We start from the raw sequence: 27,644 nt of genomic DNA on the forward strand, positions 1-27,644 counted from the left end.
ACTAGACATATTGGTTTGGGTGAAACAAAGTAATAAATTTATACATATAATAAAATAGTAATAAATACAATTATTTATAGAAATAATGATATATTACTATGCGATTAGATGTTATTTTATTTTTAATTTTTAATTATTAATTATTTAATTATATAATAACGCATTATTATTTATATACAAAATTATACACAAATCTTTACTCAATACTAATTTAGTCAACATTAAACTCTGCCAATAATCTACATGTATATAATAATAATAATAATAATCTAGGTCACTTGAACCCCAATTTTATCTATTTTGCAATATTTGTTATAACTTTTATTTCATGAATACCCACATCCTCGGTATATCATAAAAACCTTTTAAAACTTATTCATAAATTATCCGAAAATCTGTATTTATATTTTCTTATATATAAGTAACCAAAAAAAATCAATGCTGAAATTTAATTTATAGTGTTGTTATTTTAATATTTAAGTTAATTTTTAAATGAGTCATTAATTTGAGATTTTCTAGCCATATCTTAGTAAGACTTACTTGGCATGTGTATCTTTCTTACTAATTAGGATATTAGCTTTTTTTTTTTTGTTTTAGGTTAAGCGGGATCTCTTCTGTAGTTATTAAATAGATAAATTCAAAACATAATAATCATATCTATAATTACTACATTAGATGAGTTAAAATTTCATAAATATGATAGGGAGTTAAATCTAAATTTTCATTTTAAAAATTCTAATACTTTACTAATTATGTTAATCTTGGGGTCAGGATATTAGATAATTGATTGACACAATTGATTAATTCCTCTATATAAATAATATAATTCCCAACATTAATATCACAAATTTATCCGGTATGAGATTTGGAAATATGAAGAAGTTTGAGATTTTCTAGCCATATATTTTTAAGACAGACTTGGCATGTATGTCTTTCTCGTTAATTAGGGTACCATCTGATTGCTTGGCACCCTTGGTTAATCCCTCAATATAAATAATAGAATTCTCAACATTAATATCCTAAATTTCTTCTGTTTGAGAGTTGTAAATATGAAGAAGCTTCATATATTTATCCTCTGCGCCCTGGCCCTTGTTTTCTTAATGCCTATGGGTAAATATTTCAACTTATTATATTTCCATTAAGCTTTTTTTTTTTTATCAAATGACTGAGGACTCAATACAGACAAATAAACTTAGATTATAATAACCTAACTTATAATTATTACATCAGATAAGTCAAGATTTCATAAGCGTGACAAAAGTTTAAACTCAGATCTTCATTTTAAAAGTTCTACTGTTTTATCAGTTTTACTAACTCTTGAGGTCTTTCATTAAACATTTTACTTTATATATATATATATATAAAACACTTGAGTCTGTTATGGTTCTCTACAGAGAAGAATCAGTATTAAATTCGAAACATATTGGTTCTAATATATTACTATTTAAGACTTATTTTATTCCTATTAATTCTCGGTAGGAATTGAAATTGAGAGCCAGTTATCCGACAATTTTGGTTTCGAATAGATGATTTGCTCAGCCCTAGAGAGAACATTGAGTACTTATCAAATGAATCATAGAAGAGAGATTACAAGAGCTAATTTTTGAATTCTCAATCAAAGAAGATTTTATGGAATAGATATAAACTTTATACGTCCACGATGAAATGCCACGAAACGTGTATAAAAACTCCCAGTGGACAGTTTGATCCAACAAAAATAAGGTCAATTTGTGCTTCAAATTGTCATTGCTTTATTTATAACATGCTAAACAATGTAAAAAATAATTTTCTCAATTTACGTGGGAGCTGAATAAAAGGATTTGGTCGGAAAATTAGATATATAAAAAGATATTAATTTATATTGGATTAATTATTATTTTATATTTAATTTAAAATTTTTAATTAAATAAAACTCGAACCACCTATTTACATAATTATTATTGGGTGTCAGCAAGCACATTTGTATTTTAATTAATAAATAAATAAATAAAACAAAAACTCAAACTCTGATTCTCAATTCAGTTCTAATAAATGGTTAAGCTCTTTCCAGAGAAATTCAACAACCGAATTTAACGACAAAGACCAATTTAAGTGAGCTTGGCCTGGTGGCAGCAAAAAGCTGGCTTACCTTCGTCGACAAGAGCCGCCGCTTTACGCAGCGGAAGTGAAACACAGAATGCCATAGCTCGCGGCCAAATTGGGCTCTAGTGGCTGTGGATTTCAATCGGTAGGGTTTTAATTTGGTATTGACTTAAATTCCCTTTAAACCCTGATTTTAACGGCTTACAAACGGCAGGCCACTTGATAGGTCATAAACTGTACTCTTTTATCCCGGATTAAATACAAAACATCCAACAACTATCTCCCTGCCCATGGGGGGCTTCTGATATTTTTGTTAACCTTAAAGGCAAAATTTTTAACATACGCCGAACCCCTAATTCCAGCACTCTTCTTCAGCGTTACACTGCCACTCTGCGTAAAGACATCATCGCCGGCCACCACAAGAATGCCGTAACTCGAATTAGGAGTTTATTATTACATAGGAAAGAAAGGGTAAGCATACTGTTCTGATTCTAATTATCTTGGTTCTGTTTTTTTGTTTCTGAGAAGTAAAAAAACATAATTGTATTTGTTTTGTTGATTGCTCGATAGAGAAACAATATGGGTCGTCGTGATCAAAGGAAAGAAGCTCGATTAGCTAAGAATCAAAGAAAGCACCAAGCTTGGATGGAGCATCAGGTTTGAGAAAATATACTGTTTATTTGTTGAAAATATTTTGTGATATTTGTATTTACAAATTGATTGTGGAATTGTATTATATGATTTTAATGCTTATTGCAGAAATCCCAGAAATTGAAGAGAATAAACAAGGATGTTAAGTTAAAACATGGGAAAAAATCACAAGGTTTATTCGCGCAGACTAATTCTGAGGAAAATCAGAGCTTGAAGGAATTGATTTTATCAGAAGAAGATGAAGTGAAGTTGAATTGTTTGTGCCAAAAGGAGTCTACATCATCTAAGAAAACAAAGAGACGAAAGAAGGATCTCGATAAGGGAGCTCGGAAAACAAAGTTTGAAGAATTTCTTAAATTGGATGTGCCGAATTCTAGCATAAGTGCAGAGGAAGATTTGGAATTAGAGAAGAAACTTGCAAAGAAACTCAAGGTGAAAAATGGAAAAATAAGGGGAGAGGATGATGCCTTAAATGTTTTGTTTGAAGGAATTCCATCTGTTTTCCATTCCTCCGTGGAAGAAGAAGATAATTCCAAGGCTGAAGAACAACCTGCCAAGAAGAAACGCAAGAAGCAAAAGTCATTGGAACAGGAACTAGAAGGTGAGAGTGAAGGTGATTTAGAAGTTGAAATGCCCAAGTCAGAGGAAACCAATGGCGCAGATGTGGCTTTGGAAGAAGTTCCTACCAAGATAGGTTCGCGAAAGAGGAAGAAAAAAAAGTTGTCAGAGCAAGCACAAGACAATGTGGTCTCTGAGACTGCTGGTGCTGTCTCCAATCCTGTGGAAACTCAGGATGCAGAGGTGGCTTTGGTGGAAAGTACTGCCAGGGAACCCACATTGGAAAGCAGTGTAAGGTATGTTCCTCCTCACTTGAGATCACGTGCAGGAAATGAGTCAGAAGAGCATACTCAAATCCGTAGAAGGGTTCGAGGTATGAAAATTGAAGTTTTGGGTGAATTTTGGAGTCTCTATCTTGAAATTGAAACTTGACATGGTTTCTATTTTTCAAAATGTTTCAGGTCTTTTGAATAGATTGTCTGAATCTAATGTGGAATCAATTACAGGAGAAATGTCAACAGTCTTTCTTGTACGTTGTCATTTTAATTATATCCTAGTTTGTTTCTCTTTACTTTTCTATATAATTTCATTTTGTAATCTGATTGGGGGGATGATGGAAACCATTGTTGTAGTAGACTTACTCTTAAATGCTATCACCACTTAAAGGGACTTAGCTTTTGAAATTATTATAATCATGTGATCCAACTTTTTTGATCTGTGAGTCCAGCATAGGTAGAACATTGTTCTTTGGTGGCTGCTTAGTGGCTGTGCTGAGGCCAAATTACTGATGTATTTGGTTGTGGGTGCATTGAAAGTTCTAGATCAAATATCCATTTCTATATAATTCAAATACATTGAATGAAGTTGCCGATCAAGAATTATAACTTAACTCTTCCATCTTACCTGTTTGCAGTCTGTTGGCCGCAGTGTTGGTTCTAAGATTATCAGTGAGGAGCTGTTGGCTTCTTGTTCTACCGGTCCTCGTGGCAATGAACAGTTAAGAGATTACTTTATATTCTAATTCAATGTCTCCTTATCCCGTTTCTTTATCAATTTCACCTTTAGGAGTCATGAAGTATATCTGAATATAAATTATTGTCATAGATTATTTATTTCTTCTCTAGCTATTGATTTTCTCATATCTCCTGCTTTCTTAAACTGAAGACATTTTATTGGATTAATGATGCAATAATGTGTTGTTTGTGCTGGTAACAAATCTTTTGAACTGTTTTACAATGACCCTATGTTCTCTGATATTCCCTCTGATTGATGGCTAGATCATGATTCAGTTGAAAATTTCTAAATTACTGTGATTGGTTTTTATGACATGAGTCAGTTGACACATTGTGGTTCTTTTGGCCTTTACAAGTATCTATGAAATTTAATCACTTGTTAATGTAAATCTATGTACATAGATGTATGACATGTCAGATAAAGAAATATTATCAGTTCTATTTTACACCATGCACTATGGGATAGTGATGTAGAGAATCAGCCTATTTTTGTGTTCAAATAATTTGTGAACTTCCATTTTTAAAACGTTATATGTGGCTGTTATTTCAACTTATTTTTGTTGACGAAAATATATTTTATTCTGGGGAACTGTTTGACAACACTTAGGCATATAATTTTATTGTGATTGTAACATCAAGTTATTTTGGTGCACTTTTGGATAGTCTCTTTTACTCTTTTTTGCTTGTTATTGGAGTTCTATATGCAATTGACCTTTTAAATGTTCTCTGTTTAGGTATGCTGCTGTTTTTGCAGCTTTTGTTGCAGGCTTGGCATGTTTGTTAGGAATTGACTTCAGTGCAAAGCTTATGGCTTCACTTGCTCAGTCTTTTGAGGTTTGCCTTACAAATTTTAAACAATTATTATCACTATTCAAAGTGGTTTGTTTTGATTTGTAATTATTCTCAAGATAAATTAACTATTTACACTTCAAAGTGGAAACCTTCCAAGTTTATTATCATTTCAGCTGTTTGCTTGTTAGGAATGTCAAAGTTTTTGTTAACTGAATTATACTAATCAACTGAAAGCACCTTTTTTATCTTTTCACAGAATGAGTACCTCAAAAAGGACAATATTTCCTTGCGAAATCTTACTCTTCTGCTCTCCTACTTATGCATATTTGGAGTTTTCTCAAGGTGAGCAATCTGCTCTAACAGGGTTGCCTGACTTTGCTTGGACAGCATCTCTTCTTCATAAAAATGACTTTTCTTTGAAAATAGATCTTTAGGATGTGAGACCATGATCATGTGTCTGGCAACTGCCCGGAGTCTCCAACTCCAACTGTTTTAGACAGTGAAGATCTAACTGGAGCCATATGCCTCAAAACTAGGTTAGAACCAAGAATATCCCTTGTGCTTTCAAATGACCCCCTTAGTTAAGTACCAACTGCTTGGTGTCTGCCACAACATTAATATTAAAGTGCCAGAATTAAGCTTCCTTTGGGCATTAAGATTGGTGCTTGATGTACGGTATATCTTACGAGCTTTACCCTAGAATGTTGATTCCAATCTGTTTCACCTAGCATGACCAAATAGGGCTCTAAAATGTTAGAAAACCCTAGTTTAATAGCTGAGCTTCTAATCTTGTTTTACAGTGAGTTGATATATGACTTTCTCATCACGTTGAGCAAGCGTTTAGCAGAGATTGATGTCTCTACCATCTTGACAATTTTGCAATGTAAGCCCTGTTCTCTGTCTGTCTCTGGTTTCAATTTTTTAATAGAAGCAACAAGCAGAATATCATTTATGAGTTTAAGACCTGTATCATTTTTTTAATTGGAACTGGTATTGATTGAATAGGCTGTGGCATAAAAATAAGGGGCGATGATCCTGTTGCTATGAAAGATTTTATTCTTAGTGTTCAGAATAAGGTAAACGAGTTGAAGGCTTCCCCTGGAGATGGCCAGAAAAATATAAATAGCAAAAGAGTAAGCTGTTTTGAAAAATATCAAATTTTCAATGTTTTTGTTATTATTTTAGTTGCTAATTTGTAGATACTTTGCTTTGTTATTCATGCAGATGGAGTTCATGCTTGAAACCATATGTGACATCAAAAACAACAAAAAAAGGCCTAAGGAGGATACTGTGCAACACACACGGATAAAGAAATGGCTACAAAAGGTATTGCTAGTTAAGACTTAAGAGTATTTCTTTTATTGTCTTCATTTGCTTTAAATTCCCTCTTCTTATCCATTTTGAATGGCTTCAGGAGTGATAGGATACTTTCCATTGACCTCTTTACCTATCCGACATTGATTGGGTAGAATTAGCTATACTTAAGTGTCTTTAAGGGAATTCAAATCACTCCTAAAAACTATGCTAGAACTTCTTGTTAGTATTATCTCTTACATCATACATGTCTTTGTTTCAAATCTGAAAACTTCAGTCAAGCTGAGCTTGATGCTTATTATTGCTCGTATGAACTTGATATGTTTGGATATAGTTCATGACAACAATGGAAGAAGCAATCTGTAAGGTCAACGAAATTATGTAGTGCTTACTTGTCATTGTTTGACAATTATGAGAAACTGAAGTTGTAACTAGCTGCTATATGAAGTTGTTAAATAATATTCGTCATATAGTTTATTTGCTTTAGGTTTTTACGTTGTTTTTGTTGTTCTATATTGAAATATGTCTTCATATTTGCAGTTAAGAGTTGAGGATATTTTAATAAGGGGACTAACATGGAGCAAGCTTCTTGATCCTGACAAAAAGGGTCAGTGGTGGTTGTCTGGGGATACGGCAGCCCAAGCAGAAAATGAAGTAGAGGTTGCTAGAACAATTGACAAAGAGGTTCTTGAAGCCCAGAAAATGCTGCAGCTTGCTGCTGCTATGGGAATGAATACTGAAAATAGAAAGGCAATCTTTTGTATTATAATGACTGGAGAGGATTACATCGATACAATTGAGAAGCTTTTAAGACTGGATTTGCCTGCAAAGCAGGTGGGTATATTGCGCTTTATTTCTTAATTATTTTTCAACTCCATATAATTTTTTGCTTAATTTTGGTTTTATTTGTCTACAGGACCGAGAGATTATACGGGTTCTTCTAGTGTGCTGTTTGCATGAGAAACATTTCAATAAATATTACACAATACTGGCATCCAAGTTGTGTGAGCACGACAAAAATCACAAGTTTACCTTGCAGGTATAACTCTGCATTTCTTGAGTAACATTTTATAGGGTAACAAACCTATATCGATACACAAGTAATTATTACTTCAGTTGATCACAAAAGAACTAAAGGAAGAGAATAAGAAATAATAAATGACTTTTATAAATTTGTGAAGTATCCTAGGTACTGTGTCATCAAATATTACCGAGGTTTTGTCTGTCAAGTGTACAAAAAATACACTATAATTTTGTCAACATATTTTATCTAAAATGAAGCAGAGCAAGATATTAAGAACTCTTTATGGGGCCTGACCTGAGTCCACTAATTTATACCTCTAGTCATGATTAATGGTAAAGTCATAATATAGTTTTATTTCCAGTTACTATGGTGAAAACTCATAGTAGTATAAATTTTAGGATCTTAGTGTAGATCAAGTTCATGTCTCTATACTTCCTTGTTGGTTCTTATCTTAACTCTATAAATTCATTAGACATTATTTTAGTTTTGTTGTGGATGCAAAACTGAGGTTGGTTTATCTCCTTTCGTGTTGCTGGGTGATACAAAATCTTTTACCAGGTTATACCTGTTGGAGGGGTTGTTATTAGGAGAGTCAATAGAGAAACCACTATTAGACTTTTCATTTTTAGAGTGATCTGAAATCATATTTAATAAACTTTACATGGCATGAAGTTGTGAATTTCGGTTATCGAAAATTCATGTTTTAAGCAAGTCATTTTAATTGAAGCCTTTGAGATTGTTGAGATTCTATTGCTGTGATCGCATTTAATTTAATTTTTCTCTCCTCCAATCTTCCTTTTCTGGTATGTTTACAGTATTGCATTTGGGACTACTTCAATGAGCTGGAGTCAATGCCACTTATAAAATCAATGCACCTTGCCAAGTTTGTGGCAGATATGATTGCGTCGTTCAATCTCTCACTTGGGGTTTTGAAACCTGTCGACTTCAGCAGCTCCATTGTGCTAAACAAGAAAAGGGTTGTGCATTTTAGGATGCTATTTGAATACATATTTGAGTATCCTGATGATCTCGTATCAAAAATTTTTGATCGAATATCTGTCAACCCCGATCTTGAAATTCTTCGAGATGGCATAATGTTTTTCATGAAAGAGTATGTTGTGAGAGCTAACAAAGAACTCACTAGTAAATTCAAGATCGTAAAGAAAGTTCTTAAATATGTACCTGTTCTTATGTGAGTTTGATCAGTACATTAATTATATATGCCAAGCCCAGATTTTGTAGTTCAATTTTGCCTATTTAGTAGTCAGTTTCTTTCAGGAAGTAGCAATTTTTTCAGAATTACCAGAATGAGTTATTCATTTTGACATGGAGGAATGTATTTGATTCAAACAATTCATTCTGTCTTATCTTCTTTTGTCATATTTCTGGTGAACAATTCATTTTCTTCTTCAGTATTAAACATTTTCTTTTACCAATTATAGAAGAGAAAGTCCTCGTGCAGTTTGTCCATGATACGTGTTTATATTATTGTGTTAAGTAGACAAAAGATGCATTACATGCATTTCATTTATATGATGTCTCCGAGGTGATAAATTCTAGAGTTGATACGGGTTAACCTGACATGGTATAAAAAAATTCAGGTTGATTTTTTTAACAAGAATTTAGGTTAAATCCAGTCATGTTTGAATTCATACTGATTTATGTATTTTTTCTTTAAAAAAAATAACTTGTACCGGCTCAAATCTCTATTATCTTGACACAATTTTAATTTGGGTTAGGGTTCGATGCAAACTGCTAGGTTTAAAAAATTAATCTGTGAAAACCACTGAGCTCCATGTCAGCCCATCAACAAGGTTCTACAAAGATTCTGATACAATTGGTGGATAGACAGCTTATATGTAAATTTTAATTATTGCATTCTAGCGGCTGCTTGTGCCAAGCCCAAGTTTTGGAGTTCAATTTGTCTTGTTATTTCTAATTTCTCACAGGAAAGCTTAAACTTTGTTTGAGCTGATGTAAAATGTATGTTTTACCATAAGGTTGCCAATGGCCTGATAGGCTGAACAACATAACTTCAAGCCAAAACAGCTTGGTCCTATATCCAACATGTAAAATTTAGGCATGCAGAATCTTGTTATGAGGTTACAAAAAAATATATTAGCAGTAGCATACTTTATTATGTTCTGGTGGGCATCTACCTTCAATGATCAGGAAAAGCAAAATCGACCAACATTGGCCATTCCTACACACCCATAATCTGAACTCTGAAAGCTTCACATTTAGCAGTAAAGCATCTAAGCCATATTTATTCATTGGTTTGATTGAGATTCAAGCTTCAAAGCAACCCACTTCTCATCACTTCGCAACAATGTGCTGCCTCTGGGAAATATCATGTTCGGCATGCAGGGGCAAACTCTGACTCGAGTGACAGTTGATGTATACGTTCCACCTCCCAGCTCAGTGTTAGATTCTGGAACTACATTAGCAGAGAAATCAGAACGCAAAGAGGAGGTAGGACAGGTATTATCTGGGGTCAAAGGTGCAGGTGGGTCGGATGGAGAAGATTCTCTCTTCCAATTTGGATCAATCACCGGTTGGGGAAATGGATCGATAAGATGCTGACAGCTGGCTTCACCAGTCACTGTAATCATTCAAATCAGAATTGCTTTAAAATACATGGATGGCAACACAGACCAGAGATGGATTCATAATACTATTATCATTGTCTAGAACTAAATCACAGAGTTAATTTCAAGCCAATGCATCGCCTTATTTTGAAGCTGATAACTCAATCTTTCCAATTTCTCACAAAATCAATTTTGTTCATTGTATTATTGCAACAAATTTATTCTAAACGTAAATTCTATCACCAGGCAAAATACCAGCATGACATTCTTTAGAACACTGTAAGGGTTGTTAGATTTAACTGCAGGCAAAATGATAATGATAAAATGGTATGTTCTATAAAGATTCAAGAAAAAGTCCACACCTCTACTCTCTTCAGGATGAACCAAACTTTGGCTAGGTACCACGTGACCTGTAGGTTGGCTCTTCTGATGAAAATCATTATTTAAATTTGACTGCAAGCTGGAAGATTTGTTGTCAGCTTGTGGTTGGTTGGCTGCTGAAAGAACTGTTGGCCTCTGAGTTGGTTTACCTGAACACAAAGGTATTATATGAATAATCGAACATTGACTTCACTCTGAAACAAAGTGCAAGAACAATAAATTTCATGTAAACCAAAATACTAATTTTATCTTTTCATTTTTTTGTAATTTGGTAAGTGCTAGAGGCTGATAAAAGAGAATATGATTATCCCTGCACATATTTCTCAAAGGATTTGACAAGACTAAATTTTCATAGGACTTCAGCTGGAAAAAGTCATTTGGCACTAACTAAAATAGTAACTTGTCTGTGTTTCTCCTGACAACATTTTATGCAACTCTTACCCAGTCTCTGTAATTCTCAATTCCAGTTCATCACGATGCAAATAATTTCATTTAAATATTAACCTTAACTGCCACAGTTCTAGAGCTACAATAAATCATTTATGTACAATATCTTCATCTTGTAGCTGCCATAGCATCTTAAGTAATTGTGTATGGCTTCATTGTCCATTCATTGAAGCAGACAGATCTTTCTACAGTTTAAAAAAAAAAACACTAACTTCATAGGAAATGCCTTCAAATTTTTATTAAAATGGATGCCTCATTAATTACATATAGGCCAACTAAAATACAAACACTCATTCTGTGGCTGTTGTCCAACATAACTCCATATGCCAAAAGCGCCTTGAGATTTATTAATCAAACAAATATTAGTGTATTACCCCACTTCAGACCAAGGTAACTTGAACTACAAAACCAAAAATTGAGCTCAACTCTATTTATTCAATATACTGTTGAATAGTATCACACAGCAACTAGAGTTTATCAATGTAGATGCATTTGCTGAGAAATTAAGTGAGCATATTTCTCAGCCTACAAAATTAATTATTGAGCATGAACCTAAATCATGATATTCAAGCACTGAATACCCAGCAATTCAATCACTTGTGTGCTCACTTCCCAACATTCAGTGTTTTCCATGGGTCAATTCATTATGCATTTATATTTTAGATTCAAGCATAAATTAGCAAAGAAAAATGATTAAGGTATACCATCAACCTTTCAATAAATAATGGCACAAGAAAGTGAAAATATAAACATACACATACATTCTTTGAGAGTCAGGTAAGCAACTTTTGCTGCACTCATCTCTGCTTGCTTCTTCGTCTTTGCTTCCTGTCCAGTAAAAATCTCTAATTCTACCTCAACAGTTGAAACAAAAGTTGGTATATGAGCTTCACCAGATCGATTTGTATGATAAACAGGCAAAGCATAACCTTTCTTCTGAGCCAGTTCTTGCAACAGATTTTTGTAGAAACCAGAGTCATCCTGGAAAAGTATAAACAATGTATATATCATAAGAATTATATCTATAGAATAAAACCCCTAACTATGAATATAGCAATTAGACAACTTGCCTCTTGAACTGCATCTGAAGATAATGACATTAGAGCAACTTTTGCTGCTCCATGCTCAGCTTCCTTCAATGTAGGGAAAAACTCCTGACACTCAAAAGTTTGTCCACCAATTGTGACCTTACACTTAAATCGGCTAGCATGAGGAGGACCTTCCCGCTCACAAGAATACATAGGAAAAGCAAGATTTCGCTTTTGTGCATAGATTTGTAGCTGGTTCTTGTACAGGTTTACTGTATCTATAAGTCAAAAGAAAATTATTAAAAGTCACAATGTTACTTGTCGTTGAAACAATAATATAGTTCCTTAATTTGCTGCTTTATTTATCTATTTTTTTATCTCCACTGGAAACCAAGAATTTGCATGCTCAATATCAAGGAGTAGAGTAGGATGTCATATAACTGTGGCAGGGTCATATCCTTCTTCCCCAACCCATACTCCAAAAGCAGGGAACCCCACCTTTCCCTATAACTGTGGCATGGTAAAACAGAAATCCCCATCCCACAACTGCCCCTGTAAGATCAGTCCATCAATTCAACTACAGAGCAGCAACTAAATCTGCAAAATTCCCAGCAGGAGCCCACCCTTGTAGAGGGCAAAGTATAGAACCTGCAATAATAACTGGGTCCCTAAATCCTTTTGGAGCAGGGATGGGAAGAATGATACTCATCCCAGCCTGCTACTAAAAACTTTTGGGGAGGGATGGGGAGAATGCTCCACGTCCCAGCATACCCCAAAGTATGAGAAAATGTTATAAAAGGAAATCCAATTACTTTCAAACTCACAAACAAGAATGATTAATATAAGGTGGTATAGGCACTGATAAGTTCAAGTGTCAATGCCATCTATTTTCATTCATTTTTCTTCTAAGATTCTTTTATTTAATTTTGCTCTCTTGAGGCTAAATATAAAGAAATTCCAAGTAAGGTATGCATTGAAGACCAATCATTAGTATATTAGAAGTAATGTATTGAACCATCTATTAAAGACACCAAGGATAAAAGAAGATGCAATTATTTTAAATTACTTCTCTCACCTCTTGATTTGCAAACATCTTTGACAGCGGAGGAGGTTGCATTGACTATAGGAGTTTGATCTGTTTCCCATATGTAATAACAGATGCATTAACAATCAATTTCTGTCCAGAACTAGTGAATCAAACTACTAATTGAAAAAATAAGAATAGAAATGATTATTAAAATTAATTCTCTAACCTCTTGATCTGTCAACATCTTTCCCAATTGAGGTGGTTGCATTGACTTGAAGAGTTTGATCTGATTTTCATACATGGTAATTAATGCATCATATTAATGGACCATAACCAATGAACCGAATTTCTATTCAAGAAATAAGCATAAAAGATACAAAAAATTTTTCTAACCTCTTAATCTGTTATCATCATTGATTACTGAGGTTGCACTGACCTGAGGAGTCTGATCTCTTCGTTGTATATTCATTTGTAATGTACTAGCACTTGAAGAACCTAAAGAATCATGCAATAAATTCAAAGTAAATTTTTCATGACAAAAATGGTAGCTATGGAAACCTGTTGTCTTCAAGCCTATAATCACAGAACTAAAGGAATTATAAACAATGTTTGGACCTTATAAAATGCTATACGGTACTGAAACCCAATGCAACATGGAAACAGCTAATGTTGCAAAAATAAATTGCGTTAAAACACAACATTATCAGCACTCCAGTTTACCATAACACAATAATAAATACTATAAAAAATTTGAATACATAAGGTGCAATAAGAGGGCACAATTTACAAATGGCAATCAGATAATCATGATATCGGTTGAAATACGAGATTAAGATCCTAAGCATGTCATTTACAAAGGACTAATATGTATTTCATCAACATTTGGAGAGCCAAAACTATTAACATCCAAAATACATACAGCTACAGCCCAGAAAATGTGACAAATTAAGATGTGACAATATTTTTTAAAAAATTATCATATTGCCGCTGTGAAAATGTTGAATCCACAACAAATAAAAATTATTTAAAAAAAAAACCATATGCAAATACAAAATTTGTTGATATACCGTGAATAAATTGAAACATAGCAACTCTTTTAATAACAGTACAACATACAGAATGATATACAAGATTCAGATACAAAACCAACAAAATTAACATAAGAAAAGGAAAATCAAAGCCATGTAATTATTTGCTTTATTAGAGCACCTTAACAGTTAAATGGTACCATGAAATATATATGCTCTTATCAACCAACCCCTTACACAGGGATGCAATAACAACTCCAACGTTATGCTCCCTCATTCCTAACCAAAACACCAAAAAACAAAACCAAACACAAAATTTTACAGCAAATAACACTATCTTTGTCACAAATAAGTTTTCTCATTCTCACAAAATCAAAATTTCACAACACACCTATTAATTGAAAAAAAAAAACAACACTCATATCATCAGCCACCATCAGTCCAACCAAACAGGGTCAACTGTCAAGACTCAAATCTGTGCCCTGACAGTTTAAACTTTTAGTCCTAATTTGTATCTTAATGAGATCTGATATTAACAAATTGGAAGTAAGCCCACTCAATAATTCATCTTTTCCCTCATACTATAGTTGCCAACGGCATGCCTAGACAAGGCTTTACTCAAGGTGATGGCCACACATCACCTTGAGTATGGTCAAGTCAACTGTTGGTTCAGAGGCAATAGCCTTTAGCACTTTTTTCGATGCCTTTGGAGAAGCCTTAGGCGTCAAAAAAGCATGATAAAATTATCACACAAGACTTCCATGATGTCTAAGGCAATTTTGATGATCATTGACAAGTTTCAAAGTCGTCATAGAGGTCGATAAGGAGTTATAAAGTCGCCAAAAATGTTGTTGCTCAGTTTTGAGGTTGTCAAAGATTTGTTGGAGAGATTTAAAGTTTTTCAAAAGATCGCCCACGTGTTCTAAGGTTGTCATAGAGGTCATTGGAGACATGGTAACCTAATAATAATATTTAAATTATAATTTTTTCCTTTATTAAAGTTCTACACCTGCCGCATTAAATGCAGCCACCTACCAACTTTTTATTCACCAATTTTTCTTCTCTTTCACTTAACCCTCTGCTCCATTTTTTTGTTCACTCAGTCCCTTTTAATTTTTTTCTTGCCTTGCTTTTTTCGCCTAAGCGATAGGATCCCTCATCACCATTAACCGCTTTTTGCTTTTAACAAGTATGCCTCACACCAATGTTAAAGTCTTGTTTCCATCATCTCTGGAAAATAATATAACAAGAAAGTATATTGAATTCACTAACAAGTAGATGAGCAATCATTACTATACCAGAACTAATGTAGCAAAATATCAATATAAAAACAAGAATTTGATAAGATATGATAATTTAAATTACTTCTCTGACCCCTTGATCTGCAAACATCTTTGATCGCTGAGGCATTGGCATTGATCAGAGTAGTTTCACCTGTTTCTCGATGCAAAAATGAATCCATGAAAAATCAGTATCTGGCCAGAACCAATGAAGCAAAGAAGTATAAAGCAACCTACTAAGATAAATATTAGGAAAACAGAAGATGATACTGAAACACTTTTTTTACCTCTTGATCCAAAAACTTCTTTGCCACCTGAGGTGGCTGCATCTACTTGAGGAGTTTGCCCTGATTCCAATATGGAGTAACAGATGCACCATAAATCATTATTAATCCAAAATAAATAAAGCAATTACCATTTAAGAAAATAAGGATAAGTACAGATAAGATAAATAAAGTTAATTTTCTAACCTCTAAATCTGTAATCATCTTTAACTACTGAGGTGGTTGTACCGACTTGAGAAATTTGATCTGTTTGTCACACAATAATTAGCACTTGAAGATCAAGCAGAAATTATTCCGACTCAACATAAGGCAATGTAATCTATTCAAGCAAACAAGGTAATTGGGAAAACTGATGCAAAAAGACCATATATGCTTCCACTTCATTCACAAAATATCAAAACTCATTAGTGTTTTGTCAATTTACCCATCTTTTAAATGTCATAATATGGTACAGCAACGCAAAGTTGCATGGAGGTAGCTAAATTCACAATACAAATAGAATATATAGACAACAAAATATCAATCAATCAACTCAGATGAATAAGAAATGTCTAGATATCATAATATCCAACCATTCAAATCACAGTAATTAATGACATCAGGATTTTCCATTACAAAGATGCAAAGAGAAACCAAAACTGAAAAATATCAATCAGTTAATCATATTATTAGTTTACGAATGAGATTAAGCCCAGTCTTTCAACCCCAAGACAATATGTACTTCAACAAAATTTCCAATGGCGAAATAAGAAGTGAAATCTCTCTACAAAATGCAGTTCTCTTTGGTAAAACAACATAAAATCAAACGACATCATAATTCAATATATCACAATATGACAACAAAATTTTACACACACATTTGCACAAATATCCTCAACTTAGCTCCGTAATTTTCTCGCGTTTACTAGGCAACTAAACAGAGTCAAAGACAAAAATCCTTCCAAAGACAATCATTCCAATCAGTTTATCATTTACAGTTACATTACCAGAAGAGGATGAAACGAATGGCCGAGAAGGTGGAGGAGGATTGGGGCGAGAAGAAGAGAAATGTTCAAAAGCGAGTCGAGCGGCGTCGTTTTGGGCCTCCTTGGAGGATCGGAAGAGATTAAGAGTGGTGAAGGCGACATCGTGGAGAGCAACCGTAGCTTGAAAGCACGGGTTGTGATCGAGGCCATGTTTCGTCGTGGAATATTTCGGCAAGTTCCACGATCGCTGATGACAGAGCTCTTGAAGCCGTGTTTTGTACATTGGTTTCTTTTCACTGTGTAGTTGTTGCTGATTGTGAAATCAAGTTGTCAAACTACAATTACAGAAAGGGAAAAGTTTGTGAGGACTTTTTGGTAATTTCACTGACGGATTAGGCCGAGTGGACTTTCTGGTTACGATTTCTGCGTTAAAGTTTTGAGGATCCAATTCATTGAGATAAAATTGGTAAAATAATAAAAATAACTTTAAATAAAAAGCAATTTAATCTTTTCGCCTATTCTTTCCTTAATTAAAAAATAAAATACTCTTACTGAAATTCATCCTCTAATTCAGTTTTCTTTTTTCCTTTTTTATTCATTTCTTTTCCCTCTCCGTTGATTGCCCTTTCATGAATTCATCCTCTAATTCAATTTTTCTTTTTTAAGATTTCTTTTTCTTTTATTTTTCATCCCATTTTTTATTATATTTTTTTCTTCTCTAACAACTATTTATTCCTATCTTGTAAATCTTTCAATCAAAAGAAATAAGTAAATTAATATAAACATTATAACTTCTTGTCATGAGTTGAGTTGACAATATCAATATCTTCAACCCTTAACTGAATAGTAATGTCGTCATTTCTAAAACAAGTTTGACAATAATAATATTTACAATAATTAAATTAATTTTATAAAAAATTAGGGTTAGGATTAAACATAGTGCAAGTTGTATTGAAGATGGGAAATTTGCAAAATTTGATGCAGAAAGTGGGGATTGACATTTAATCAAATTTGTTTTAACTTTTGAATAATAATGTATTTCCAATGAATGGAAAGGGATGAGGGCCAAAAAAAAGATTTAGAGTACAATGAGAGGATGAGAGAAATCGTAGAGCACATCTCACAGGAAATGTGATGATTTTTCCTAATATTTTAATTTTTTGTTATCAATCATAGAGAAATTATTTTCCAGATATTGATTTTTTGAAAAAAAAAACCTAATTTTTTTTAAAAACTTCAAGGAAAAATATTGTTTTCTCTATAAATGTTAGTAGGTTAAATCGTATCGAATCAATCTCATTTTAACTTATTAAACCCACATATTAGGTCAAATCGAGACTTACCATTCGACGGATCATAATCTTGGGTCAACTCAAAAAAAAATATAAGGCTTGAAACCCCTTGCATGACCACATTTTTCCTTATCAGACATATACAAGTCGTGTTAAAATTTTCACAGCTAAACCCCGATGTAACCCGTTTGATCACTCTAATTCTCTCTATAGTGAATGATTTTATTTATAAGGTTATAATTATAATTATTTATTAAGATTTTCATTTCTCACTTAGAATGATCACTTCCTATCAAACTAAGGACAAATAAGACAAATAATCATTCCTCTCCGTAACGAGTTATACTAAGGTTTTAATATTTAAATATGTAATTTCCCGTATAATCATCTCTTTTACACTATATATAAGATCTTTTAGGTAACCAAAAATTATAAATTATTAACAGAAAAAAAGTAAAAAGAAATGAACGTATGAGAGTAATGCTCTACCTGGTAAAGCCATTCCATTAATTTTTCAACCGCAGATGCGTGCAATTTGGGCATAGTCCCAGAATACAAAATATTATAAAAACACAAAAACCAACCATAAAAGAAAAATCATTTGCCTCAAACGGGCATATTTTGCCTACTAAAACTTTTCTTTCATCAGGAACCAGTTATTCAAATAACAAGGCAGGAATTTCTTTTTCTTTGTTTGGAGTAAGAATCAATAACATGGGGAGGGGATTACACTTGTATCTCCTGAAACCAGTCACTTGGCACTGGCAAGCAGGGTGCGGAGGACCTTGGCGGCAGCAACCATATTTGTGAGGGCAGGCTTCACCTCAGCATACTTGCGAGTCTTGAGACCGCAGTCAGGGTTCACCCAGAGGATGTTGGATTCAAGCACTGCAAGCATTTTGTTGATTCTGTCAGCAATCTCTTCAGTTGATGGTATTCTAGGAGAGTGGATGTCATAGACACCAGGGCCAATTCCAGCACCATACTTAACTCCCTCACGGAAGACAGAAAGGAGCTTCTCATCAGAACGAGAGTTCTCAATGGTAATCACATCAGCATCCATGTCAATAATGGAGTGAATAATGTCGTTGAAGTGGGAGTAGCACATGTGTGTGTGGATCTGTAAGTTGTTGGAAAACAAGATGAGATAAAAGTTTCAGAACTAAAAATGGAAAACAATGTTTTAATAATGGGAGGAAAACCAACCTGGGTAGTGTCCTGGACACCGACGTTGGTTATCCTGAAGGAGTGTACAGCCCATTCCAAATAGAAAGCATGCTCAGATTTCCTAAGAGGCAATCCTTCTCTCAAAGCAGCCTCATCAATTTGGATGACATTGATGCCCGCCTTCTCAAGATCCTCAACTTCGTCCTTGATAGCCAAAGCAATCTGGTAGCAGGTCTCAAATCTGGACAATCAGAGAGTTTTGTTAAACAATATAGTAATTACAAAAGTTTATAAAATATGATTTTTCTTCTTTTCTATCTTTTATTTCTTCTACTGATTTTCATTGTCTATACCTGGGCTGGTCATTTCGGACAAAGGACCAGTTGAGAATGGTGACAGGGCCAGTAAGCATTCCCTTCATTGGCCGTGCAGTCATGCTCTGAGCCATAGTGGACCAGAAGACAGTCATGGGTTTGGGACGGCTCACATCACCATAGATAATTGGTGGCTTCACACAACGAGATCCATACGATTGCACCCATCCATTGGCAGTGAAGGCAAATCCTGACAACTGCTCTCCAAAGTACTCAACCATATCGTTCCTCTACAAAAATAAATGTCCATACTCCATATAAGGTACAAAAAAATGAATTGAGTGTATGATGACAGCACCAAATGTAAGAAATTCCTCAACAAACTGAAAACATAGAGACATCTATGGGCTTTCCCCTACAACCATAGGGAAGCTCACCTCAGGCTCTCCATGAACGAGGACATCAATATCAAGCTCCTCTTGGAGCTTGACAACTTTGTTGATTTCTTTCTTGATGGCATTAACATATTCTTCCTCAGAGATCCTAAGAAAAATTACGGGATCGGGGCATCAATACATAAAATCATTAACAGAACTTCATGAAATAACATAGAATGAAAAACTTATCATATTTACTCACTTCTTAGCCTTATATTCACGGCGAACTCTCCTAAGTTCAATGGTTTGTGGGAAGGACCCAATGGTGGTGGTTGGGAGGACTGGAAGATTCAGCTTCCTCTGTTGGGCATCCAATCTAGCACTAACATTGGTAGCACGTCGGTGGTCGGAACCCTTCAAAGCAGCAGCCTGGGAAAGAAAGAAAGAAAGGCAATTAATATATATATATATCTAATGCTACTCAGTGGAACAGTCAATTTATAAACACAAAAAATGGCAACATAAATCAAAGCACTTACAGCCTTTTGAACTGCCTCATTGGTCACCCTTGGGGAGGATTTCCTAGAAGCATGAGCAGCAGCATTGGCAAAGAAGAATTCCTAAAAATAAGGACACGTGAGTAATGCCTCATTAAAATCATTTGAAGATACATTCACAATTAAGCATTTGGTCAATTGTCATAAAAATTTTCAAAGATAATAATACCTCATCCTTCTGACCAGCCAAAGACTTGGCCAGTGCATTCACTTCAACAACTTTCTGGGCAGCAAATGCAAGCCATGACCTGATTTCCTTGTCCAGCTTAGGCTCATTAACAAGATCAACAGCTGTGTGGAGAAGAGAGCAAGAGGTAGAGACGACAAGCTTGTCTGCATATTAGAAGTAGCAATTATATATAATTTTTTTAATAAGAAAATAAGTTTAATTATGTAAAAATTTGTAAGTGAAAATATATACCTTTGCCCGCAATGCCCTCAAGTTTATGCAGGGTGCTGAGTGAAGCAGCAAGATCATTGGCCCAAATGTTCCTTCCATCAACTACTCCAGCAAAGAGGTATTTTCCATGAGGGAATCCACCCTTGATAAGGTCAAGGGTCTTAGTTCCACGAACCAAATCAAAACCATAGGCAGTGACACCCTTCAAACCAGTGAGGGTCTTGAATGCCTCAGGAGGAATATCAGCAAAGTAGGTCTCAATGAGAACATTCAAGCCAAAGAGAGTTGATTCCAATTCAGCATAGGCCTCAGTGAATGCTTGCAATTTGTGAGATTCAAGATCCATTACAAGCATAGGCTCATCAAACTGAATCCATGTGGCACCAGCAGCTTTAAGTTCAAAAATAACTTCCCTGTAGAAGTTTTTATTGTTACCATGCAAATTTGATAATTTGAAACATATATACAAATAGGTATATAAAGACTAAATATCTATAAAATGATAAATTTCTTACTTGTAGATGGGAAGGATTTTGGGGAGGAGGGAGAGAAGAGAGAAGGACTTTTCAACACCCTTACTAGGTTTAGAGAGCAACAAGTAAGACACAGGGCCAACAATGACTGGAACAGTCTCTACTCCAAGCTGCATGGAAGACACTAATTCAGTATCTTAAAAGCTTACAAGTCAATCACGGTAAACGACAGTACATCAAAACCAATTTGCAGTTTAACTTTAAATCAACATTTGGTGTAAGAAATATAAGTAACCATCCTCTATGAGAAAACCATAAAAAATACTACGTGTATCAGGTACCATCAAACAGACAGACCATCATGTGGTGAATTAATTGAATACTAGTCACATTGTTTGTATCAATTAGTACCAACCTTTAGTATTGTCACACACAAATCCTAACGTACAACTTCACAATCAGTAACAACTTTTTTCTATAAAGGGAAAATGAACACAAAGGTATTGAAAACCATAACCTTTATGTGACGGATCTAAAATTTCAAAAGTATAAATTAAAAAAAACATATCATTTTAGGGGTTATATTAGAAATCTCTTAACAGCTATAAAATTAAATCCTTTCAACTTTGAGACAAATTTGAATATTTAATTTTTTTTAACAAAGGCAAACGTCCCCACTTCATAATTAACCAAATATGCTCACTTACACATAAAAAGATAAATTGCCAATATAAATAAACACCACGTAAGTGTAGCAAAAACTCACCGCCTTAGCCTCCTTGTATTCACTCACAGCCTTGTGTGAAGCATAAGAGAATTTGGTTTCCGGTGCCAATTCAGGGACAATGTAGTGGCTACATCAACACAAAAAGCTCAACCATGTCACTAAAAAACACATAAACTAACCAAATCTTTAACACCAATTTCAAATCCGCTGCCACTTACTAGTTTGTGTCAAACCACTTGGTCATTTCCATGGCGGGAACAGAGGCATTTCCTCTTGCCATAGAGAAGTAAACATCGAACCCAATCTCACCACCGTCCCAATTGTACCTATCTGGAACAGCGCCGAGCATTGCAGTGGTGTCGAGCACTTGGTCATAGTAAGAGAAAGTGTTGCTGGGAATGTACTTGATCCCGGCCTCAGACATCTGTTTCCAGATAGCAGATCTGAGATCAGCAGCAACCTTCTCCAAATCCTCGGCGCTGCTCTTGCCATCCCAGAAAAACTCCAATGCAAACTTGAGCTCTCTCTTGGGGCCCATGCGCGGGTATCCAACAATGTGAGACGCCATTTTCTATCACCACAACAAATCCAAATCAGTTCTCAACTTCCATCAATACAAACAAATAAAAATTAAGACCATTCAAAATTTAATTCAAGCAAATCTTTCAAGATCTATGACACTCGAATTCAACTAATATCAGATCTAATGAATCAATATAGATCTACACATCACAGAGTCATGACAAGTAACATTAGTTACGGCAACGTTAACCGAGTCAGATGCAGATTCAATTAACTGACAGTACACGCTTCAGTTCAACTGACGCAGTAACGATACCACTAAACTTGAATAAAAAACTCTAGTAATTTTGCCCTATCAAATTTGAATAAAAAACTCTAGTAATTTTGCCCAAAAATGATATAGTTAATTATTTTCATTATTTTTAACAAAATCTTGATTTAAGATCTGAAAATTGCAGAAACCAAGAGACGATTAACGTCCTGAGAAGACATGAAATGAACCGTACCAAACGGAGATAGAACCGGCAAGATATTAGAAGAGTCCGGTTAGTGAGTGTGTAGAGGAGAAGAGGAGAGATGAGCACGAGTTCTACGGAGTGATGTTTAGGAATATTTATAGGCAAAAGAAATCCTAGATCTGAGATTGGCTAGGTCCATTTTGTAGATTAATTTTAATTAATTGTTGATTTTGGTGAAGTTGATCACCCTACGCGCGCCTTCTGGCGCTTGTAGGTTTTCTCGTGGTTTGGTTGCTGTTCTTGGTGAGCGGTAGAAATTTGTGGGGTCTACTCTGTGGAAGGATTGTGGAGAGGTAGTATTCCATTTGACCGCAGATGAAATAAATAAGTCAGACAACAAGTACTGATAATTTTATTCAAGTATTTTATTATTACTTTAAAATTGTTAAATTATATAATAATATATAATTTGTTTAACCAATTATATATATATATAATAATTTATATTATTTATTAAAAATAAATATTATCACCAGGTTAAGTAGTTAATTAATATTGGATGTTATTTCTTTTATTAAATAAATCAAAAATTTTAAAATATAAAATTTTGATTCTTTGCATAAGAAAATAAGAATTTTATTATTTTAATAAATATAATCTTTTATAGATGAAAACTATAAATGCACCAAAAAAGAAAGTAATTATAATACAGTAAAAATTAAAACCCAAAAAGGGAAAGTGAAGAAATGTTGAGCTTGAAAAAAAGAATACATGGTAAGAAGTTCTTTCCATCTAAGGCTAAGAATTCAGATGTGTGTTTCACGCGCAGTCGTGACGCTTGAACCTGACACTAAATTAGTAAAAAAAAAACAATTTTTTTATAAATTAATTATTTTTTTAATAAGAAGAAAATTTTGTGAAGAATTAATAGAGAAAGTTGGTGGCCGAAGTTGGTGGAGGATTGGTGGCAGGGCCACGTCGTTTGCACTGGGGTTGGTTATTAACCAGTGAAGTTACTGAAATATCCTTCATTAGTGTGACGTGGCTGCAATTTAGACATGGATTTGTTGAGTGTGGGGGTAGGTGGACTGGGTCCACTCTTTTACTTGATCGTCTAATGAAATTTATGCACTGTTATGCTGACAATGATGCTGATGGTAGCATGTAACATGATTTCTTTTTTACTTTTTTTCTTTGTTTGGAATAAATTACAATATAATTCTAGACCTATAAATTCCAATAAAAAATTGAGTAAATTCCTTTTCCCACCCAACGTTTGAGAAACTGTTCCACTTATAAAATTCAAAAACTACAAATTTTCACCCCAAACTCAATTTCTTTAACAAAAAAGTGTCCTGGACCACGTTAAATAGATAAATAATCATATTATTTTCAACCATTTTATATTTATCAATTTATTATAATTAAGAAATATAATTTATTCTAAAAAACAAAAACAATAATGATATATATAATAAATAAAACTCATTAGCTAGCCTGCTATCATTTTTACATGTGTTCCTACTGTAAATGTATTTTCTTTTGTCTAAATATGGTACCAATAAATTATAAAATAAACTTTCTATATAAGGAAATAATTATTTCTCACTTATATTATATTAAAATAATAAATTTTCATTTTAAAAGTCCAAAAATGACATTTAAATTAGTTAATTTTTTTGATAGGCACATTGAAAAGTTAATAAAATTTAATATTTATTAAAAATAAATATATTTCCCCTACAAACTTTATAAAATATATTTTTATAATATTTTTTTAAAACAAAATTCGAAACTTAAAACAACCGTGACGGTGATTGGAATTACATTAAAATGATACAAATTCAACCAAAATTAGATGACATAATTTTGATATAATTATATCGAAATAGTGTTAGAATCATACCATTTTAGCTTTAATTTTAATTATAATAGGTATAATTATTAATTTTTTTATATTTTATATTTATCCAATTTATTTTTACATCCGTGGTTAGGTTTGGGTTGTGATTATTATTATATTCGGGTATATGATAAAATTCTTAAATTAGTTTCTCACTATCCAGATTCAATTTAATTGAGTGAGAGACACGCGCACGAGGGTCACCCGCCCTCCCAAAAGAATTGAATATATATAAGGGAAAAGAACTATTGGCCACCCATTTTTTAGCCCTATAACAAAGCAAACCCATACCTAATGAAAAACTTAAATACCCACCCATCTCTAAATTGACATTAATTTCTCTGTCAAATAGATAAATAAAACCATTATTTTACTATTTATATTCTAGTTATATAATTTTATCATATTTTTCTCCTTTGATTTTAAAAATTAACTTTTTCCCTCATCCATATACTTTGAAAAGTGATTTTTACGCCCCCAAATCCCTAATTTTTTTTCACTTTCCTTCTAGTCACTGACAATGACGTGGATGGAGAGAGAGTGATGAGCTTTATCCATTCTTGGACGACGATCGTCATCCAGAGGTGGTCGACCTCTGAATGAAAACTTATCCTCTATCACAAAAAAAAGTGGCTACATTTCATAGGAGAAAAGTGAATTTTTTAAAATTTAATTCAAAGGATAAATATTAATTTTTCAAATTAAAGGAGGGAAAATGAGATAAATTTTAATTATTTAATATTATTGATAAAATAATAAATTTATCCCTTAATTTAACAGAAAATATATAGGTGAGTGTAAATAAATTAAACTTTATATAGGTGTTTATTATCAAACATGGGTTTACGTTGTAATAGGGCTAAAAAATGGGTGGAAAATAGTTCTTTTCCCTATATATAGTACGGAGGAAGGTTCAATGTGAAATGGGGAACTCATGCATAACATTGATACGGTGTCGGTGATTCACCTCCCATTACGCACATCCACACGCTTTACTCTTTCCTAAACGCACGCGCCATTTACTCCCGCACACAGGTCCACTATCACGGGTAGCCCCGCCCAGTGGTTTATCCTTCAGTCTTCTGGCATCTGCGAAGTACGCAGTGAGTCTCCCAAAAAATATATGTATATTTTAAAACAAAATTTGGAGCTTCAACCGCCCATACTCTACAGTGAAACCAAAGAGGGGTAGAATAGATTGACTCACATTTTCCTAGATAAGTTTCCACCCAAAGTTTGGCCAAAAGACAGTTCTCCATTCTTTGATGGCATGTTTTCACTTTTCACCCAAAACCATACTATGTTAACAAAAAAAGAGACACTACAAAGATAAAATAATAATTTTATGGATTAACATTTTGAACAAAAAAAAAAGAAAGAACCTTTTACAAATCTTATGATCTTACTTCAAATATGACAATTTTATCATTTTACAAATTTAAAAATTTATAATTCAATATCTGAAATTTTAACTTTATCTTAATTAAAATCTCATTATTACAATGAGATGAATGGTTTTTTCAAGTAGTTTAATGTATTAAGAAAAGAGGTTGTCGATCCTTTCTAAATTTGGTTTTTCCACATCATTTTGAGTATGGTTACCACCATGCACAAGTTGCATCGAAACCATGTGCAAGAGAGGGATGCAACAACAATGAGGACAAGAAGCCTATCAAACGTGCAACATAAAGGTGGTGGGGGGTGACCACGTGTGTGACAAAGAGGTAAGACGCACCAAAGAGTTCGATAGAGACTAGAGAGGGTGGCTTACGACATTGGGAGTGTAGGTGGTTTATCGAGGTAAGGGGAGTGGTGGCCCGATGGTGATGGTGGGGCCCAACTAGGGTATCTCGAAAGAAGAAAGTGAAAATAAAATGGAAAGGGAAAGAAAAATATGTTGATGTAAATTTGTTGTCTAAATGTTATTTTTATTTTATTAATGTGATAATTTTAAAAAGTAAATTAGTTTAGGGCAATATGATAATTTAAAATTTTCATACTCTATTAGGTGTCTATTCTACTAACAAAGATTGATTTTGAACAAACAAATATAATTTATCTCGTCAAATTTCAAAAATGAAAAAGCTTTTTAATTCAAATTTAATTTATTTTTTTTTTTTTTACAATCATTTGTACTGGACAAAGTGTTCATACTCTTGTAATTAGAAATATATGAGATTTGATTTCAAATTCGAATAAATTGAAATCAATATGCGGTCGACTAAATGATTAAATTTATTTTTATAAAGATCCAAATTCAAACGAGTTTTGTTTATATTAAATTTAAAGTTAATTTATTTTCAAGTTGGTATTGAATTACAGTTTTATAAATCAAATCAAGTTTAAACTAAAGAAATTCGATATATTAATCTCAAACTAATTATTCTGAATTTCAATCAATCTCAAATTTACTTTTGTTTAAACTTAAATTATTTAATTTGATTTGATTATAATTCTAAATTTTAATACGAGTATTAAAATACAAAATTATGTAATTGAGAGGATGAGAAAGTAATTTCAGTCAATTTAATATAATATTATAAAATAAAATAATTGAAATAAAAATTAAAAATATTGGGAAAGATGATATTACAAAATTTGAAGCTGCCACCAACCAACCCATCTTTGAATTTTTGAAACAAATGTACTAGCATGGTTGGCCAACCATTACAGATGATAAGACGGCTTTCATCACCAACCCTTGATGTTAACAGTCTGCTTCTTGTCAATCAATCAACACTTTACTTTCTGCTTCTGCAAGTTTTGAGTAAGGAGTGTTGACTACGTTACAAGCTTGTATTATTAGAAGTGATACTAAGTAGACAAATTTTGGTTGGTTGGTTGATTAGGGATAAAAGTGGGCATAACCATAAGGTTCTAAATCAGTTTCACCTAATCACTAGTCTACTCTCCATAAATCATCCTCCTCCGACTCCAAACCAACATTGTCCCCTTTTGCCCCCCATCAGTTTCAACCATAAATTCATTGGGA

General features: G+C 33.5%; 3 protein-coding genes across 7 annotated transcripts; 1 reads left to right on the forward strand and 2 right to left on the reverse strand.

Annotated features, from left to right (window-relative positions):
- Positions 1–2,023: 2,023 nt before the first annotated feature.
- LOC123208935 (nucleolar MIF4G domain-containing protein 1) lies at positions 2,024–8,904 on the forward strand. 4 transcript variants are annotated; one of them, XM_044626593.1, is made up of 14 exons: positions 2,024–2,227; positions 2,309–2,553; positions 2,653–2,739; positions 2,842–3,664; positions 3,753–3,820; positions 4,205–4,287; positions 5,039–5,138; positions 5,353–5,438; positions 5,897–5,979; positions 6,102–6,229; positions 6,321–6,422; positions 6,951–7,244; positions 7,327–7,449; positions 8,250–8,904. In XM_044626593.1, exons 3-14 carry the CDS (start codon positions 2,662–2,664, stop codon positions 8,628–8,630), a joined length of 2,349 nt encoding a protein of 782 aa, XP_044482528.1. In that variant the 5' UTR covers positions 2,024–2,227; positions 2,309–2,553; positions 2,653–2,661; the 3' UTR covers positions 8,631–8,904. The 4 variants fall into 4 exon arrangements, with proteins under 4 accessions (XP_044482528.1, XP_044482529.1, XP_044482531.1 ...); XM_044626594.1 differs by having other exon boundaries at positions 2,445–2,553; XM_044626596.1 differs by having other exon boundaries at positions 2,458–2,553.
- A 564-nt stretch (positions 8,905–9,468) lies between these two features.
- On the reverse strand, positions 9,469–16,789 carry LOC123208936 (double-stranded RNA-binding protein 1-like). 2 transcript variants are annotated; one of them, XM_044626598.1, is made up of 11 exons: positions 16,484–16,789; positions 15,684–15,743; positions 15,501–15,560; positions 15,308–15,367; positions 13,299–13,400; positions 13,132–13,191; positions 12,954–13,013; positions 11,921–12,156; positions 11,612–11,831; positions 10,385–10,552; positions 9,469–10,036 (listed from the first exon to the last, which is right to left on the reverse strand). In XM_044626598.1, the coding sequence occupies exons 1-11, from the start codon at positions 16,743–16,745 to the stop codon at positions 9,705–9,707; spliced, it is 1,620 nt and encodes a 539-aa protein (XP_044482533.1). In that variant the 5' UTR covers positions 16,746–16,789; the 3' UTR covers positions 9,469–9,704. The 2 variants fall into 2 exon arrangements, with proteins under 2 accessions (XP_044482533.1, XP_044482532.1); XM_044626597.1 differs by having other exon boundaries at positions 15,299–15,367.
- Positions 16,790–18,226: 1,437 nt separating this feature from the next.
- LOC123208937 (5-methyltetrahydropteroyltriglutamate--homocysteine methyltransferase-like) lies at positions 18,227–22,951 on the reverse strand. Its single transcript, XM_044626599.1, has 12 exons — positions 22,798–22,951; positions 21,988–22,340; positions 21,809–21,896; positions 21,085–21,212; positions 20,591–20,982; positions 20,339–20,502; positions 20,152–20,232; positions 19,875–20,041; positions 19,673–19,778; positions 19,275–19,525; positions 18,961–19,162; positions 18,227–18,874 (listed from the first exon to the last, which is right to left on the reverse strand). Exons 2-12 carry the CDS (start codon positions 22,335–22,337, stop codon positions 18,506–18,508), a joined length of 2,298 nt encoding a protein of 765 aa, XP_044482534.1. The 5' UTR covers positions 22,338–22,340; positions 22,798–22,951; the 3' UTR covers positions 18,227–18,505.
- Between the last annotated feature and the right edge of the window lie 4,693 nt (positions 22,952–27,644).

This window comes from Mangifera indica, chromosome 2, assembly GCF_011075055.1.
Source record: "Mangifera indica cultivar Alphonso chromosome 2, CATAS_Mindica_2.1, whole genome shotgun sequence".
Lineage (NCBI taxonomy): Eukaryota > Viridiplantae > Streptophyta > Magnoliopsida > Sapindales > Anacardiaceae > Mangifera > Mangifera indica.

Excerpts from the sequence above, each read along its gene's own strand:
- LOC123208935 (XM_044626592.1), top strand. The coding sequence starts at position 2,662 with ATGGGTCGTCGTGATCAAAGGAAAGAAGCTCGATTAGCTAAGAATCAA. Across the intron at positions 5,139-5,352 it reads CACTTGCTCAGTCTTTTGAG|AATGAGTACCTCAAAAAGGA; the intron begins GTTTGCCTTACA and ends ATCTTTTCACAG. Across the intron at positions 6,230-6,320 it reads AAAATATAAATAGCAAAAGA|ATGGAGTTCATGCTTGAAAC; the intron begins GTAAGCTGTTTT and ends TTATTCATGCAG.
- LOC123208936 (XM_044626597.1), bottom strand. The coding sequence starts at position 16,745 with ATGTACAAAACACGGCTTCAAGAGCTCTGTCATCAGCGATCGTGGAAC. Across the intron at positions 15,744-16,483 it reads ATTCGTTTCATCCTCTTCTG|ATCAAATTTCTCAAGTCGGT; the intron begins GTAATGTAACTG and ends TGTGACAAACAG. Across the intron at positions 15,368-15,500 it reads AGAAGTTTTTGGATCAAGAG|GTGAAACTACTCTGATCAAT; the intron begins GTAAAAAAAGTG and ends ATCGAGAAACAG.
- LOC123208937 (XM_044626599.1), bottom strand. The coding sequence starts at position 22,337 with ATGGCGTCTCACATTGTTGGATACCCGCGCATGGGCCCCAAGAGAGAG. Across the intron at positions 20,503-20,590 it reads TGAGGGCATTGCGGGCAAAG|ACAAGCTTGTCGTCTCTACC; the intron begins GTATATATTTTC and ends TCTAATATGCAG. Across the intron at positions 18,875-18,960 it reads GTGTCCAGGACACTACCCAG|ATCCACACACACATGTGCTA; the intron begins GTTGGTTTTCCT and ends AACAACTTACAG.